At 35.8% G+C, this 18,188-nt stretch overlaps 1 protein-coding gene across 2 annotated transcripts in view; it reads right to left on the bottom strand.

Moving 5' to 3' along the window:
* Window positions 1–1,995: 1,995 nt before the first annotated feature.
* Window positions 1,996–18,188, bottom strand: part of LOC117421130 (tetratricopeptide repeat protein 7B) — a 38,397-nt gene continuing 22,204 nt past the window's right edge. Inside the window, exons 17-22 of one of the 2 annotated variants that reach the window (XM_058991706.1) lie at window positions 16,709–16,806; window positions 15,903–16,058; window positions 15,103–15,153; window positions 11,881–12,021; window positions 10,348–10,550; window positions 1,996–3,634 (exon numbers count right to left, since the gene is read on the bottom strand). In XM_058991706.1, coding sequence (XP_058847689.1) covers window positions 3,413–3,634; window positions 10,348–10,550; window positions 11,881–12,021; window positions 15,103–15,153; window positions 15,903–16,058; window positions 16,709–16,806 — 871 coding nt within the window. In that variant the 3' untranslated portion in view covers window positions 1,996–3,412. The remainder of the gene's footprint in view (window positions 3,635–10,347; window positions 10,551–11,880; window positions 12,022–15,102; window positions 15,154–15,902; window positions 16,059–16,708; window positions 16,807–18,188) is intronic. The other variant, XM_058991705.1, reaches the window with a different exon arrangement.

Genomic DNA, 18,188 nt, shown 5'->3' with positions numbered 1-18,188 from the left:
TGTGCCTATACACATCTTCATATAGATTATAGTGCTGCTATGGGGGGGGGGGGGGGGGGGCGGGGGGCGGGTAGGTATTTCCAGTAAAAAAACAAAACATGCTCAAGCATGTTTTTTTCGGGTGATGTTTTCTTTTTCAGGGGGAAGATGGAATATATAAACTGAAAGTTTAAAAAGCTATGCTGAATTCTAGCACACTGCAAGACTTACATAAGAAAATATAGAACACAATATGTAGGACAAACATATAGATGCTGGAGGTTTATAACCTAATCTCTACCCTTGCTCTAGTAAGAACATCCCTGAAGTCACACAGGCACAGTTCGGATGATTTATCCCCAACCATCACTGAGGTATGCAATCTAAACAGGTTAGAGGGCCACAGAATATGGAAAGACCTTGGAAGTTTATCATTTTGTTTACAAGGGATTAGATCAGTTCTTTTGAATGCCAATGGTGTTTAAGGAGATAAAGAAAACTGAGCCTGATTCATCAATAATTTCCTTCCAATGCAAAGTTTGAATGTTTTATTTTGTAAAAGGCAAGCAAAATCTTTAGCTTCTGACGGTGTATTAATTGGCTGTCAATTGTCAATTTGTGTTGCAGCTACACTAGATTGGGGTTGACTACCATAGAATATTAACCACTGGAAATTACTTTTAATTGGCCTCCATGTAAATGGTAGATTGCCATCTGGCAGCTGCAAAATATGGCTATAGTAACACAGCAGTTCCATTGAATAATGTATCCACAGCACCACAAAGCACATTTAAACTGTAGCCTTAGTTAAAATCATATAAGCCAGTGCACAGTTAATGCGAATTGAAGAACTGCACTGCGATGATAACAGTCAGATATGAAATGAGGAAAGTCTCCAAGAGCTAAGATTTAATAAATGCAGACGCTGCTGCTGCAGCACTCTAGCACTCTCAATATTCTTAATACCCTCCTGGTAAAACTGTTCTAAAAACTGTCAATTACCAAATACAATTCCTGCATGTCCTTTGTGATTTACTTCTAGCAGTAAATTATACCTGAGCTTTAATTTGCTAAAGACAGAGTTTAGTACCGTCAATAATTTTAAAACATTTTTTGTCTTTCCCTCCCTCTGTTTGTTATTGTATTTTTCAGTAGGCTACATTATTCATTTTCAGCTGTTTCATATTTGATTTTGGTGCATTCTAGTTTATACTTCTTAGAATGAATTTTGTTCAGTTTTAAAACATAATATTGTGGCCCATAAATACAGACACTAGCGTGAAGTAATATTCATAACCACAGTAATACAAAAAAATGACAAACTTTTAGTCCGTATAAAAGAGTTCTAATCCAAAAAATATTATTTTATTGAGTTTCTATGTTACTCCTTATTCTACCCTTGAGTTTGTATAGATATGGATGATATTATATGCATAGCTACCACTGCAAATATAAATCTGAAAAGCTATAAAATTGTAGGTGTTGAGACAACATTCATTCCATGTAAATGATTTTCTTCTGGTGTCACAGCTCCTAATTAGCAATAATCTTGGTCTAACGTTACCATAGAAGAATACAAGCTCTTACCCTGAGATATTTAATATCAGCTAGCATACTAGCACTGAAGCTGCTAATCTCTGCTCCAACACTAAACTAAGCACTAATATCAGTTAGAGATCCTGTCTGCAGTACTGCTACTCTTTTCCAAAAACAATGGAAACTCTTGCATTTTTTCTCTATCCGGTGGTTTAGGTATGAACTTAAAATACCATGGGGCAAATCTAAGCTAACACACTCACCTTTTGCAATTCACCAGCCCCACCCCCACCCCCTTAAAACGGTTGTTTTCCAGAAGAAGAAAAAAGGGCTTGGTTATATTAGCCTTGAGTGCAAGGTACATCAATGATGAAGAAACAGCCTTCTCATAGCTCTATTGAGAAATCACACTGTGCTTGTTTAAGACATTGGGATCTATAAAGCTGTTTTAATTATGTATGGAATGACACATAGACAAAGTGTATTCCAATCATTTTTATTGACATTGTATTACATTCTTTAGTTAGAGAATCACAGATCATAGCTGTACGACTGTGCAGAGCTTTACGTTTCTTTTTTGTTGGGCAAATGCATCAAATGTAATGGAGCCCTCTGGCAAACACAGTACTAATTAAGAGTAAGGATGCTACTTAGCTTTTTGATAACTCTTCCAAATAAGGAATGTCAGCATAATTTCCAGTTTAAATATGTCTCTCTTAAATAAATGTGCTAACTTATAAAAGACCAAAATTTAAAAATAATAATAATAACAATAATAATAATTATTCAAGTATGTGACAACTACAGAACAACAAAATATAAATACTGCAGCTTCTTAAAATAGACACAGTATCAAAGACACAACCCACAGAAAAATATACTGGTAATTTACTAAAATAATATTCTTCTAATAATTGTTCTGTAAATTACATTACCCAAAAGGTAATGTAATGCAAACATATATTCATATTGTTTGATTATATAAATAGAAACTACAGTACAGCACATGTCCATTGCTTTATGAATTTGTCATTATTTTTGCATCTTTAGTCTGTAAAAGGATTCTGTTATACTTTTAACCACTTGTAGTGCCTAAGCCAATTACAATAAAATATGGTGTCATCTTCTCAATAGTAAAAAAACTGAACAAAAACATGCAAACTGTCCTTAGAAACTGGCAAAAAAGACCTAACAGTTATCCCATCACAGGCAAATGATGTACTGTTCATTAATGGTTTTATATCTGAATCCCTGTCCTAAATGGTATTTTTGGTGTATTTTATTCCATTCCCTGTTCTCCTGCTGTCCTGTATCAATGCCATTGTTTTGCATCTGCGCCACACCTTGCCCATGTTTATTTTGTATTCATTTCATCAAGTAAAGTATGCCTTAGGTCCAGTAACATCGTAGCTACAATCATGAGATGATTTGAATGTTCTTTTTACTGATTGCATTACAAATAACGCTGATTAACCCTAGCTTCCTCAACAACGACTGTAACGTTTTCCGTTTATCCAAACCCTAAAAAATATATACCCTGCTGTGAAATAAACCTGTAGTGAAATGAATTCCTAATAGTTTTTACAAAATCTCTTGCTCGGTACACAGAATGTTAGGCTACTGTCTTAAATACTACAAGAACAACTAGCGAAACTGATAAAGAAAACCTATTTCAATGACAGCCTTTCCTACTGTACATGTGTGGGATCTGGGTAATGTTAGAAAACTGGCTGGCAAATGTCACAGTATATGTAATAAATCTTAATATTTTTTGCCAATTAACAAATTACTTTTGTGACCAAAACACATACAACTGCTTGTCGAACTCTTAAATGTTTTTGTATGGTGCTTGGGTATGAAGCAGCCCATGTTGGGAGTGTTGGCTGCAGTGGCTGGTTCAGAGAGCCCTGGGAATGATGGTGAAAGGAAGGATGGGGCTGCTTGCCTCCAGCTCCAGAGCAGTAAGGAAACACTCTGTCGCTGCGTCGTCATGGCCTTGAGTCTGCAGCACCTCTCCCAGACTGTTCCACACATCATGAGACGTGGGATTCACCTGCACGGCATCACGCAGGATCTTCTCAGACAAACTGTACCGACCCAGCCGGTGAAGAATCAGGCCCTTCAACAGAAAAAAAAATAATAATTCAAATAGGTTTTATTTTTAACCCCGGAAAAACTTCCAGTAGCTGCCAGGTCAAATTGCAAGAGTAAGTAACTTATTCTTTCTTTTTATCAAGATATATTGTACATCCACCCAGAAAAACACAGGAACCGAAAATAATGTGTTATAGGCCTACCCTATTTATTTTGGTAACCCTTTAAGTGGTTGTAGTTTACAAATTGCTTAGATGGCAAGGGTTAACTTTCCCTTTAAGACTGCAACTTTAAGTCAGAATTGCTCATCAAAACAACTTGCTTGAACACAAAAGAAATAAAAAGCACATGTGCTTCTGATGTACAGGTTCAACATACTCCCTTGTATCAGGTTACAGTTATTTGAGAACTAAGCAAGGCCTGTTGTCAATTAAGGCTTTTTGTTCTCTAATGTTTGCCTGACGCCACCCCCACAGCTAAAACATGCTGCTTGGATAAAGTCTGCTGCCTAGCAACTGCTTCCACAACAGCGCACTGTGTTTCCTTTAAATAAGATTTTCCACATCTTGGTAAAATTCACAGATGTAAAATGCCCAAAGGGTTATATAATATATAATTTAATTAATTAATTATCTATGCATTTACTTTTAACATTCTTATTTAAAAAATTCTAAATAAAAAGTAGATTTTTTAAAACTTTTGTAATCAGATTGTATCATTTCGAGCAAGTCTTAGATAGCTTTGAGGTTTGTTTTAATAAGAAATCTGAATGCACTTCATAAGCCCTTATTTAATGTAATAAACAGAGAGAAAAACACACCAAGTAAATAATCTACACCTCTTGTCACACCAGGATCTGCAACAAAATGTTTTCTGATCAACAAGGAGAAAGGGTAATTATGTAGGTGCAGGTATTGTGCAGTAAGAAAAGCAGACAGTGTAATAAAAGCTATAAAAAAGCAGACAGCCATAGAATTATTGGTACAGCAGTGTAACCAGCTGTTCCACATGTCTACTGGCAGCTGTCAAAACTTGACAAGCTAACTAAACACTATTTATGATACAGCTGCATGGAGGGATCCTATACATAACAAAACACTGTTGTTTCAGTCTATACATATTTAAAATATCAGAAAACTCAAAAGGTAGCTCTGGTGATCAAAACAAATATGTGGTCTGGAGGACACATGCTTGCATCTAATACAGTAATACTAGAACAAGGATAGAATTAAAAAATTGCAGCATGTGATGCAATCAAAATTACAGCACGTCTGCCATATCCAAATTTATATTTTAGGCCTTGAAGGCCTAATATATACAAACCTGTGCTGTAATAGCTGTCAGTGGCCAGGTTTGGGTCTTTTAATTCAACAGATCTGTAGATTCCAGGTGAATTACAAAATTGTAAAGAACTGTAAATGTATAAAAAGAGGAGTAGTAGTAGCAGTGCAAGCAAGATACACAAGGGCTTGTTCAGTATATGAAATACTGAAGACAGGTTAAGGAGTAATTTCAACTGAAGCAAATACTGTATTCCTTTGAATTTAAGACGCACTCCTTAAACCAATTTTTTCTTCTCAAAAATGGCCTGCATCTTAAATTCGAGTACAGCATAGTGATGTGTGTATTAAAAACCGCCAAGAAAAGATGCGACTGCCCGAGTACACAAACAGCAACTGGCAGTGGAAAGGTTCCGTAATAAGTACTGTAAGTCTTCTAATAAATAATACTACTACTAATAATAATATAATAATAATAATAGTTATCCTGCAGAGCAGACACTCTCCTCCTCCTCAATGTAAACAAAGCAAGCTTTCGCTCCGATGACTGTACCGCCCACATATATTTTCGCTCCATTCCCCCCCCCCCCCCGGGTTTTTTTAATATCATTGCAGTTAAGTAAAAGTTTGTGCACAATGCGAGGAATAATTACACCTTGGTAGCATCAGGAAAAGAAAAAAAAAAACAACATTTGCAACAAGCTTAAAGCAAGTTTAACATACTACAAGGTGTTACTAAAATATTTATTCTAAACAGATTAAAGTACTTTAGAATGTAATCTATATAAATTAGACACAAGTTTATGAAAACAGTATTTTTTTTTTATTCAGCGACAGCTGCAGCATCACGCATTGCATCTTGTTAATACTTTACCGCATAACCTTCACTCTCTGTGAAACACACAATACAGAAATCCCTGCCTAAAACATAATAATAATAATAATAATAATAATAATAATAATAATAATAATGGGCACAATTTATTTACAGGCTGTTTGCCTGGAATACAAGCCTGTCATCCTGCTCTGGATTCAAGGTGGTGCAATTTTTAAAAAAAAAAATTGTTTACATCGAATACACAGAGGGGCGTACTTACAAAGCATTTTCAAAACTGATTCGCTGGTAGGATGGGACCAGCAAATCAGATGCTAGCTAACATGAGCAGGAAAAGAAGAGCATGCCCACTGCTTGTCTGGCAGAAATACTGTAAATGCCAAGGCAGTGCGTTCGGTGCATTTTCGTTGATAAACTTAAATAATGTTATTTACTACGCGCGTTACAAAAATGTAATTATTGAATCAATTGTCCAGTATTTATATATAATGAGGAATGGAATCGAATTTTCGATTTAATCGTAGCAGCCCTACTGTGTAGCTATGGATGTGGTGCAGTAGCCTCGAACTGGCGCTGCTGTGTTCTTAAACAGATGTAGGCTCCCGGGGCACGCCCCCCAGCCAATCAGGACCTGCCGATCAGCTCAGCTCCTGGCAAGCCTTCCTGTTTACCACAGCAGCAGCGCAGCTGAACCAGAGACAGGGTCCTCCCTGTCACAAAGCATCATTAGCTTCCTGAGGAATTCAAAGAAAAGCTTTTACAGTTTCAGCATTTTGTTATTAAGATCAGTTCTAATCAGACCCCCTGTATTCTTCTACTTGCCAAGCAATACCAGAGTTCACAAAAAGGGAGAAAAACATGTGCGAGTAATCCTCAAGTTGAGGGTGGGAAATTTGGGCTGAGTCTTAAATTCGAGGGCGTCTTAAATTTGAAGGAATACAGTATATTACGAAAGCCTCTGGTTGGAAAGTAACAAGTACGACGAAGAAAGCTACACATAGGTGAATGCTGGCCTGCTAAAAGGACTTACTGCTTATAAATAAACAAATAAAGTGTTAGGGATCAATACAAGGGAAGACAAACGTAATATAAATAACCTAATCGAATAATCTAATAATCCATCTGCTCTGCAGTACATTCCAGCCTTCTTGGACAGAACACAGAGCTGTGGATGAGACAGTGTACTGTTGCAGTTCATTAATATTTCATATCTTACAGTACTTAACAGCTGGAACATGGCCTTACTAAAGCTAATTTTCAAGCTGGGAACCAACACTAAAGGGAAACAATGCAAGACACAGCCATCAGCAAGAAATCATATTCTATTTACAGTATTTTGCTTGCCCTTAAAATGAACCATCTGCATGTTGCACCGATGATGCATGTATTCACCACCTTCAGAAATACTCTCTTGCATATACAATACAACCCTTTTATAATTCATTTTATTTTCTGCACTGTTCTTTGATGTCATCCATGATCCAACTTTTTTTTCAAAAACGTGCATTTCACACCAGCTTTTGGTAATGAATACATTATATATAGCCAGAACTTTTCTTTTAATGACAAGAGATGATACATGCCCGACTCAGGTTTTAATGCTGTTTTATAACTGGGTGTGAGACACTAAAAGCTAAACACCTTTCCCTGGGGCCCCAAGGATGAGTCAGTGTCTTCTTACCCAGCTGCAATGATGAGTTTAATTAGCAGACTTTCAAAATTAGTCCAGTCCAGCAAAACCACAAATGTTAAAACAAAATAGTAAAAGATATATTATTTCATACTTGATTAATGTAAATGTAAAGGAATTCATGTCAGTAAATTAAAGATATAGGCAACTGACAATGACAGTCAAGTCTGAAAGCATGCAGCTACAGTATGATTAATTTAAATGTTGCCTGATGGAACTCACTAACCAATCAGTAGGACTAAAGATCAACAGGTGTGACCTCTATTCCTGCAAGTCAATGGCCTGTTTTCATCTGCCTAACCTAAGCAATGGATGTTATCAAGCTATTAAAACTTAAATTGGGCAACTAGGAAGTCTCCAGCTGGGCTTGTACAGGCCCTGAACTGCAGTGGTTTCTAAAGAGATACAAGACAAGCTATCCCCAGATATCTCCATAAGCCTGTGGGAGGGCAAATGCCAGCGAAGCACTCCCTCTGGGTCCCCAGCCAAGATCGGCAATTTGCTCAAGCGGAATTCAACCTAGCTGAGATGTTCTTGTGTATGCAGCAGTGTAATGGTACTCAGCAATACAAAGTACTACTGCTTTACGGCATCCTTTGGTCTGCCAACAAGCACATGGTTTCTATTACTGATAGACATATTTACATTAAAAGAAACAAATATGATGGTCTTAATTGGATTTATGCTAAAATGTAATTTCTCACCCCCCTCCCTAATCAATATTTCCAAAGTGAAATGGTTGCTTCTATTATTGTGTTGTGTTTGAGTGGTTTGGAACACCTACAAATTTATCCTTACAGCAAACTGCTGGGACTCCATTACTCTAAAATATTTATATATTCCATATTTTGCTATTTACTATTCTTTTGAAATTCATGTATCCCAATGGGATTTAGCTGATGCCAGCAGAATTCTTGTGATTTACATTTCTATCTGTTCACCTAAGTGGGACAGGAGCACTGATGAACACATGCGTCTTGTCTTTTTGCTGCTTCCTTTTACTCCAGGCACCCTAAAGGCTAATTTGCACTACTTTCCCTAATTCAGCTCAGAGGTCAAACTTCTGATTCCTTAGAAGAATTTAAAGGTGAATTAGATTCATTTTGCAAAACAGCTAAATAGATATTTGGACATCTCATATATACCATGTAGATAAAATAAAACAACAGATCATCTAAGCATTACTTGATCAATTTGTGATAGAAAAAGTATTGTGTTAAAATAATACTCTGGGTTCTCTATAAGATTTAGACCAGCCGCGAACACCACAAATGGCATTAGCAAAAAACCATGATCCATGTATTTTGCAATGCCAGTGTTTAAGACCTATAAGCAAACTACCTGAAATAATTTTTATAGCATGCATCTTGTAGGCCATTAGGTGGGTTTATTTACACATACCATTAGTCAGCACCGAGTTCAGTTTAATTAAATTATAAATCTTCAATTGTGTTTTGTGGTCCAATATAATTGTTATGATTGAAATTACTATAAAACAGCTTCCATACCTGAAGACCAGGCTTAAATCTAAAGGGAATCTAAAGTATAGTCAAAAACTGTATTATGAAGAACACGATTATCATTATGATCTGGAAGCTATCAAGCTCAAACCACGATAGCAAAACTAAGATTAATATTAATGGTGTACAGGCCTAGGTATAAGTATGTTCTTTATTTAAAATCAAGCAACTTGTGCAACATACTCTATTCTTCAACATATTCTATTTCCAGGATCTACAATAAGACCTGGCAGCTCATGAGACAATCAGATTATTTTAGTGTTGAACTCACACACGTTATTTTTTGTCCTGGGTAAGTTCAACAGTATCAGCAGCCTTAATTTAACACGTATTTTGACCATAGTACTCAGAAAAGTACTCAAAGAATAACCTTTCTGTATTTATTATTCAGCAGATTAGTGACAAAGCAAACAAGCAATACATTAAATGTACATGAAATGTGATGCTAGAACGAGTTCATACTATAGTAAAACTATATCAGGTCTGCAATTGTATCTCACCTCCCATAGAAGGTAAACATTTTTACTGTACTTTCCCGAAGATAAAACAATGAAAACATGTTCTGTTAATTGTTAATCTGTACTGTATACATTCTACAAGAAACTACTTGTACAACAAAGTAGAATTACTGTACTAGTTTCCTTTAGTATTACTGTACTACATTGTAAATTATTTCCCCAAGATGTTAACATGTTCAATTTCATTTTCATGTTCATAGGATGGTTGCCAAACTGAGTATTGAATACCTTTTTCAGAAAGTGAACCTCTTTAGTATTTGCAACAAATATATCTTGCTGCCAGAGAGGGGACATCTATACCTCAGACATCTATACCTTTGTCTCATCCAGTCTCCAGGGATGCAAGAGAAATACCTGCCTGAATTATTCATGGGCACCCACATAGGGACCTGGCTAATCCTCTCAAACTGAACTGATAGGTAGATGCAGATCCACTTGTCTATTTGCGATGCCCTGTGCATGCCACTAAGTATTTCTACTACACCCGTTTTCCACATAATCCTGCTTAATAAAGAGGTTTATCACATCCTAAACTCACATTACGTACAACAAAGAATTGCTGCAAACTCAATATTCCTTCTTAATTCACAGCATTTTACCATATCTCAAGAAGTTTTTTAATGACAATATAAAGCACCCATTAGCATTGATTTTGAAGAGAACATCCTCATGAGTATTTGAAAACTATACATCTAAAGTGAGAAAAAAAACAAAAAAAACCCACAATATTTGTTAACAACTTCAACTAACCCTAATGCTGTCTGTATATTGTTATACTTCCAAATACTTTTAGGTGATGACTTTATATGCAGAACCTTGATGTATTCTTTCTGGACACAAATGTCTTAAGAATTATTAAATGTTTTTTTTTGAAGATTGAGAATTTTGATCATACCAATCTCTGCATTGTCTTGACATGGGTTGGGCTGATGGATAGCGCCTCTTCATACCAGCGTTTAGCTTCATCTGTGTTGCCCCGAAGTTCTGCAACTTGACCCCTCATGAACAGCACATTGTGTGATGTTGGGAAGAGGTTTGCTGCTTCTTGGGTGCAGGCCGTGGCTTCAGCAGGCTTCCCAATACCAGTGTAGACTTCAGCTGAAAAAAGTGCGGTTTTTGTTTTGTTTAGATTAAGCTGTCCTAATTCAAAATGTATATATTGTCAACGGGTGAAGGAAGTCAAGTGGTAATTAATATTTAACACCATTATATTGCTATAGGTTTGTTGTATATGGCACAGTCAGTTGTTTATGGTGCAACTGGTCTAATCTTAGACTACATATTATTTTCCAGTTGGAATTGTTACATATTTCCCACCAGTCAAGATTTTATTATGAAAATGTAAGCAATAACAAACAATAAAATATGCTTTGCCCTATGCCCTGTGATATAAGGGAAGTAAACATACTGCTGTACATACTGAAGAAAGTACATACTGAAGAAAGCACATACGCAGAAACAACATATTTTATTGCGGCATTGTTTTTATATTGTCATTGGTGCAATAAAAAGTGGAGCAATCTGTATTCATTTTTTTCCTTTACCACACTAAAAAACATTTTACTATTACTCTATTACAGTGATAAAGACCTTACTGCTTTTTCAGCTATCATTTAAAAGCCATATAGAAATGCCTCCATATAACATTAGGCATCTTCAAAGGAAATTATTTCAGCAAGATGTTGATGTAAATTACCATCTTTCAAAATGCACTGTGTTCCTTTATGAAATCCAAATGCAACAAATCAAATGTACTGCAACAGTCTAGTCTAATGTGTAATGTAAAAATCATATATTCACACACACACACATATATATATATATACACACACACACACACACTGCTGTGCAAAAGTCTTAGACATGTTGATTTTTTTTTATTATGATGCACTATGAGCATCAACAATTTACTCAAAGCCTCCACTAGTGTTTTCTACTATTATATCAAGATTGACTTGCATAAAAAACTAAACAAAAGACTAATAATAATAATAATGAAAATGGATCCAACTTCAACATTAAGCAAATTATTCCTTATTTTCCTTTCTAATGGTCTTGTGTTGAATGCACTAGTGTATATTAGTCTATTCCAGTATGGTCTCTTCCATGCCGCAACAAAAGCTGTCATTAGATAAAATATCCCAAACAAAGCAGTCACCTCACTACTCATTTATTATAATTTATGAAGCACAATAGCTGGCTTGTAATGGGCATTACAAAGCCGTAATATAATCCTTGAGAGTGTGTGTTTTGTGGGCTTTGACATTATTTTCAAAACCTCTCAATTGCATTAGCGCTTTTTGATGAACCACAAGCAAGCTTATATACTGTATAAACACCTAGGGGAACCTTTTCCTGCTGCAGCTGTGGGGTAAGGTTAAAATGGCTGCTTACAGGTACAGTGCTTTTGCCTATGTACAGTACATACCTGCATGAAGCCAGATCTGTGCTAGAGTCATCCAGGGATGGAGAGGCCCCTGCTTAGGAGCACTGCTTTGCAGAGAGGAAGCAACCTCAGACAGGGCCTGTTCCACTCGGGAGGCTGCGATTGAAGTGGCATGGACTGAACCTGAGAGGGCAAGCAGACAGAAATAAGCACCAGCTCATATAAATAAATACAAAAACAACCGAAGGACTAGAAGGGTGGATTCATTTAAAAAATCAATACTGAACTGCTTTAACTAACCAATTCTATACCAGGACATGATTCAAGTTGAAACAACATCCATGTTTACTGACATTTCTTACAACCTTTGTTTTTCGTTTGGTTTGGCAGACAAGTGTAGTGTTCCACCGAATACTATAAAATAATTGTAAAATACTACTGAAAAAAAAAATAATGCAGAGAATCTTGTATTAGGGAGAGCTTTGCCAGGAATGTATGCGATACACAGAAGCAGTATTAAGTACATACCAGTACTGAGGATTTTTGCATTATATTTTATTATGCCAGGATTATTTAGGATTTCAAGTCTTTCTTTTTAAAGCACCATTTGCAAATAAATTAATAGATCCAATCTAAGATCAGGAATGTTCTTCAAATGACCCATGAGGTATTATGATAATTATCTTGTTGGCACTGGCTTAGCTCAGTACACACAAACTTGTCCTGGTAAGAATTAGTTGTACCTAAACTTTTTATTTAAAATGTTCCCGTTTAATATTTTTGGGTTGTATTTTCAATTTTATACACTAACTACATTTTGAATCGTAAAAAAAATAAAAGGAGGTCAGAATTAGAAATGATTAAATTCTACATTTTGGAATAAACAGCTTGCTACGAACCAAAGAGCTATGTCACAAAAGGCAATATTAAACTTCCACCGATTAGTTTTTCCATCCTCTTTTTTTTTTTTTTTTTTTTTAGAGATAAGATTGTTTGCTGCTCCCGACAATCTTTGATGTTTAATTTACCCTGCCACAACGAGACAATGTATATACCTTAACATAAACAATTCTGTCTTTCTCAAAAAAATAAAAAGAAGAGATAAAAAAAAAGGTCAGATTCCCTGATACTGGTTAATTGTCAAAGTTACACATTTATCTACAGGGCAGGGATAGAACGAGCAGCGGCAAGCCTGTGGTAAGTCTCAGATGGAAGGACCACACTCTTCAGAGGTGAGGGAGTAGTTTAGTCTCAATGCCCATCCAATCCTAAACCTCTCTTTTGAATGCTGGAATTGAAGCCGTGACAAGTAATTCTGCAGCGCTACCATCATTTCCTTACACACTTCATTTTAATGTTTACTGGATGTTCATTTCATTTCTGGGCTCTCCTCCACTAGCACTTTTGTAAACACAAAAAAAAAAACACGCTGGTGGTATCAATGCCAACATTCAATTCTTGGTGTCCTGTTTAAAGGAAAGTGTGAGCTAGGTATTATGTTACAGTCTTGAATTTTGATTTATTGCCTTTTGTTAACCCATCTGATAAGGTGTCTTAATGAGTAACAACCATCCTACTTTCTCGTATCTATTTTCTTTTACAGGTGAGGACAGTTTGTTTGTTCGACTATCACTCAGAGCCCAGGAACCAGTTTACCCACATTTATTTATTTATTTTTTTTAAAAGATGAATCCAGTCGCAGACTGACCACTGTAAGAACAGTGAATATAAATGTCATGATTTAGAGATTAGCATTGGGTTGTGTAACTGTATCAGGCTATTAGAAACTTAAACGAGAGTGCAGTAAAACTGCACTACTAACCTCATCAAGATATGAGTAGCTTGCATTTACTGACAATAAACAGAGTCGCTGTTTTTCTGATAAAGAACATCCGACACAGGATTAGTCTTTAACTGGTATGACAGAATAAATACAATTAATACTATACATATAAGCAAAATTAATAATACTATACGTTTTATTTGAAAATAATTATTATCTAATCAGCATGATTAGAAACTGGGAAGTAAGACAAAATAGTTCTGCAGCTAATTTTCCCACTTTAAGGAACAGACCCTGATTAGCGCATAATTTGGTCTACCTAATGTTACCTTAAGCCAAGAGTTAATCAGGGTAAACCAGACATGCAAAATGGACCATGAAACTGTAGGGAAGAAACAAATACACTGCATATATTTTCCTAGAATTGTTCTACTTCTTTCGAGAAAAGTTTTACATTGTGTAAACTTTCGACTCTTGTGCTGCTACATTTCTACTCTACTACAATAATTTGTAACATGAAAAGAATAAGGAGTCAAAAACAAATCAGTGTAAGAATGACATTGCCTTTCAAGATATGATAAAACTTTTGAAAATGGCATGCTCTGAATCAAATAAATAGAAGTTATGCCAAAATGCACACAAAAGTTTAAAAATAAAAAAAAAAACCCCAGATGAGCCATAAAACTAATGGTATGTTATCCTAAATTCTCCATGCTATTTAAACATATATTTCATAACACATTTTCCGTAAAAAATATATGTGATGCATGCGGATCAAAAACATAAAATGCAGCTCAAACTGAACATGCAAAAAATGCAGGATACATTCATCATGAAAAGGCTACGAACACTGGCACATGCAGGGAACTACTGTGTTATTACAGCAGCATGAAAAACGCAGTGGCGGACTCTAAAGAAACAGTATTCATTCGTCAAGGCCAGATTCCTACATATAAAGACCATCATGCTTATTATTTTAAAACAAAGATTTTTTTTTTCCCTTTGTGTCTGCTTCAATTGAACGTTTTCTTTTTTCTACGGAACCAACACAAATGCATATGTCCTTAGTACCTGAATTCAATTACATTTTAACTGTCCTTTCTTTTACTTTTGAATTACTTAATCATACTACATACACATATATTTGTAAAAATAGTAAACTAAATAATGAACACCTAGTATTATTACTGTAGATACTTGATCCTAATTGATAACATTATGCTTAGACCTAGAGAAATGATACTGCCTCTTTAATAATTAAACTCAATAGCTGCTCGAGAGCATTCACATTTCATAATACAATGGGCCTCTGGGCAATAAACATGGGTAAACAGCAGCAGCCTCAGTTTAACACACTAAAGTCAACTACATCTACAGATGGACAGTAGCGTTTACATTCAGTGGTGGAACGACCGTGTGATTTCTGAGTCCAGCTGACGACAGTGTAAGTAAAACAGTCAGCCTATAAAAGCACTACTTACAAACTGAAAAAAGGGAGTAAAAACCATGAAAGTAAGCATCTGGAGGGTTGCCTTAAATAACAAATCAAACCACTAATTAAAAAAAAAAAACAACAACATTTAAAAGAAAAAAAAGCAAGCAAATCAAAATAATCAGTTAAGTTTCTGACCATCACTACTTCTGGGACGTTCAATCTGTGCTCCAATGTAATTGCTTAAGCCATGTTTGAACAGCAGGCCATTGGCATGGCTTTCTGGAGGCAGTTTTAACGGTGTTATGAAGTGCTGATCACTGAACACTTTGCTCAGTGCAAGTCAGATACAGATATGTACCTAAACATGCATACATATTTATACCGACAGCTTTGGGAATATATGAACCACACTGGAATTTGTGTTTTTTTTTTTTTTAAAGACATTAATATTTAATAAAACAAGTCTCTGTAGGATGATATTATTTTAAGTTCATGGCACTAGAGGTGGTGGTTGAATCACATGTGAACGTGGAAAGTAGACAAATTTATGCAATAGCAATTGCCATGATACCATAGAAAATGGACAAAATGTGGGTGTTTAATCCAAAGAGTGCCCAAAACTTCAGGTTTCAATTTGAAGGTTTCCAATGCCAAATCAAAACTGCTATGGGGATTTTATTTGTCAAATAAGAGCCAAATAATCAGCACAGTTGGTTACATTGATGCATGACAGATCCCTTGACGGAATGCTACACACTTCATGTATTGAATTATTTTAGCAATGTACAGATAATCAGAAACCCAAGAACACAGCAGCACACTTTCTGGAAAGGAGACAGCGTTTACAAGGGGAGGAAGCCCGGCGGCCGAGTGCGTGGTCACAGAAATGATGGCTGGTGGACTTCGGGGTGGGGTCAGGTTTGGAATGGGGAGAGTGGTGAGAAGAAACAAAAAAGTGGAGAGAAGGCTCTGATCCAGAGATAGAAGAGGAAGAGCTGGAAGCTAAATAAGGAGAGTGGGGAAAAATAAGGAATCATAAAAGAAAAGGTGAAAAAACAGGAAGAAATGTAATAGAAATGAACTCAAAAGGCATTACATGACAGCAGTTGCTTGCAATGCTTCACAATGACTACATCAAGTCTTCTGTAATATTGCCTGGTTACAAAAGAGTTCAAATTCCCCAAATAATACCAAAATGACAACATTACAACAAACGACGACTCTAGAGTGTTTGGCCGATTCATCCCATATATTTGTATTTATTTATTATTCTTTTAATTGGTTTTTCTGTTGGCAAGTATGATATGCTACTATAGTATGTCATATGTGTTGCACTTTTTTGTACTACAATGCATAATATCTTAAGTCACTTTTTGGGACTAGCACTTTTCTTAGCCTTGGTGTCAGACTGTATTGCATTCAGATACTTCTTTTTGATATGTGTGTGTGTGTATATATATATATATTATTTTGAACATCAATATCTGTTTTTGGTTTTCGATAAGGAAACAGATGGCTGGGTCAGAAATAAAAATCTTCTTGTTTTATTGCTAAGGATTTACATTTTTAGATTATGCATTACTGTTTTTTAAATCCATATTTTACCCCTGGATTTACAAATGTATTTTCAATTTCTTAAGACTGCTTCTCACCTGTTTCTGGGTCACTAAAGTCAGGCAGGGTCATGGTGTTAATTTGTCTTCTGTCTGCCATAGCTCTATCTAATAGACTGCTGCCACGTCCAGAATCACTGAAAAAATACACAGTGGATAACACTTATTGTACACTACAAACAGGACAATGCAGCATTTGAGTATTACACATTTTACATGACTGACAGGTATTGATTAGGACATGAAGTCCTAAAATTTCAATATTCTGTAAAAATATCAACCTGTACACCACTGATCAAGGTGATCTAATCTCACATTCCTTGTTTAGATCTGGCAACATTTAGACAGAATTGCAGCCCCTCCATTGGCATTTCCATTGACTGAAATTTAGTGCAGTGTCAGGAGCAGAGCTTAGCTCCGAGAAGGGTTAATGATACCTCTGCAGAGGAATTAAGTAAGTCCCTTTTCGAATGAAGCTTTAACTCAAAGAGGTGCAAATCTGATTCTGCAAGACAGCAATGTTTTAACAAGACTGTGCTAATGTCCATTTAAAAAATGCTGTGATGCCATCAGGCAAAATCACTAAGGGGAAGGTGACGAGCCTTTAAAGGTACAAGAACACTGATATTTTTTTGTCTGACAAACGAGAGTAAATCTGTGTGAAAAAGCCATCAAGATGAAACTGAGTGTGCTGAGTGAGTCCACAGAGAAAACAAAGCACACTGAACTGCTGAAGAACCAATAATTGTTTTAAATTGTTTAAATTACCTTTTAATAAAAAATATATATAGTTTAACAAAACTAATTAGAAAGTGGAATTCACAGAATACCATGCAGCAGGAATAAATTGGCAATTTCCAAAATGCAAAGAAAGCCACATGGCTGATTTCTAATTTTACTCACCACACAAATACTGGAGCGGATTTCATGATATTGATGTTTTTAATTGGCTTCTTTTAAGCTTCTAAATGATCACGAATGCTGGACTGTTTTTGGCTTTAATTAGAAGGTTGTTGGTTTCAGTCCTTCCTGATTATTTGTTATCTCATACATTTCTTAAATGAAGGGATTAGCAGTTGCCCAGATCTACCAGCTATGGACTCTTTCACTGTTTAAAAGTGATTTAGAGAACCTTACTATCTAAATATATACAATATATGTTATTACTGAGGTCTGACCAGAGTTCAAAATTTGCTGCCCACAGCTGTGTCCAAATTGATTTGTAAGACATGTTAATAATAAAAATCAATACATCTTTTAGCTGCTTTGTGACTTAACAAACTACTGTAGATTTACGTCATGAAGCTCCAAGTTTAAATCCACAGCTTTGGCACGAGACATGGGATTTGAGCTCACCCTAAAGAGGGAGCCATTCCAGACAGTGTACCAGACTCAAATCAGGAGAGAAAATAAACTTGTTCTGACCTTTTTGTTCTGTCTTAGTGAATATAAGAAACACCAGAGGGGTTTAAAACAATATAATGTTTTAACACTAGAGTTGAGAATGTTCGGTACATTT

Source organism: Acipenser ruthenus, chromosome 18 (assembly GCF_902713425.1).
Source record: "Acipenser ruthenus chromosome 18, fAciRut3.2 maternal haplotype, whole genome shotgun sequence".
Taxonomy (NCBI): Eukaryota; Metazoa; Chordata; class Actinopteri; order Acipenseriformes; family Acipenseridae; genus Acipenser; species Acipenser ruthenus.
Note: the sequence above shows the minus strand (reverse complement) of the source record. Positions and strands in the feature narration are given on the sequence as shown.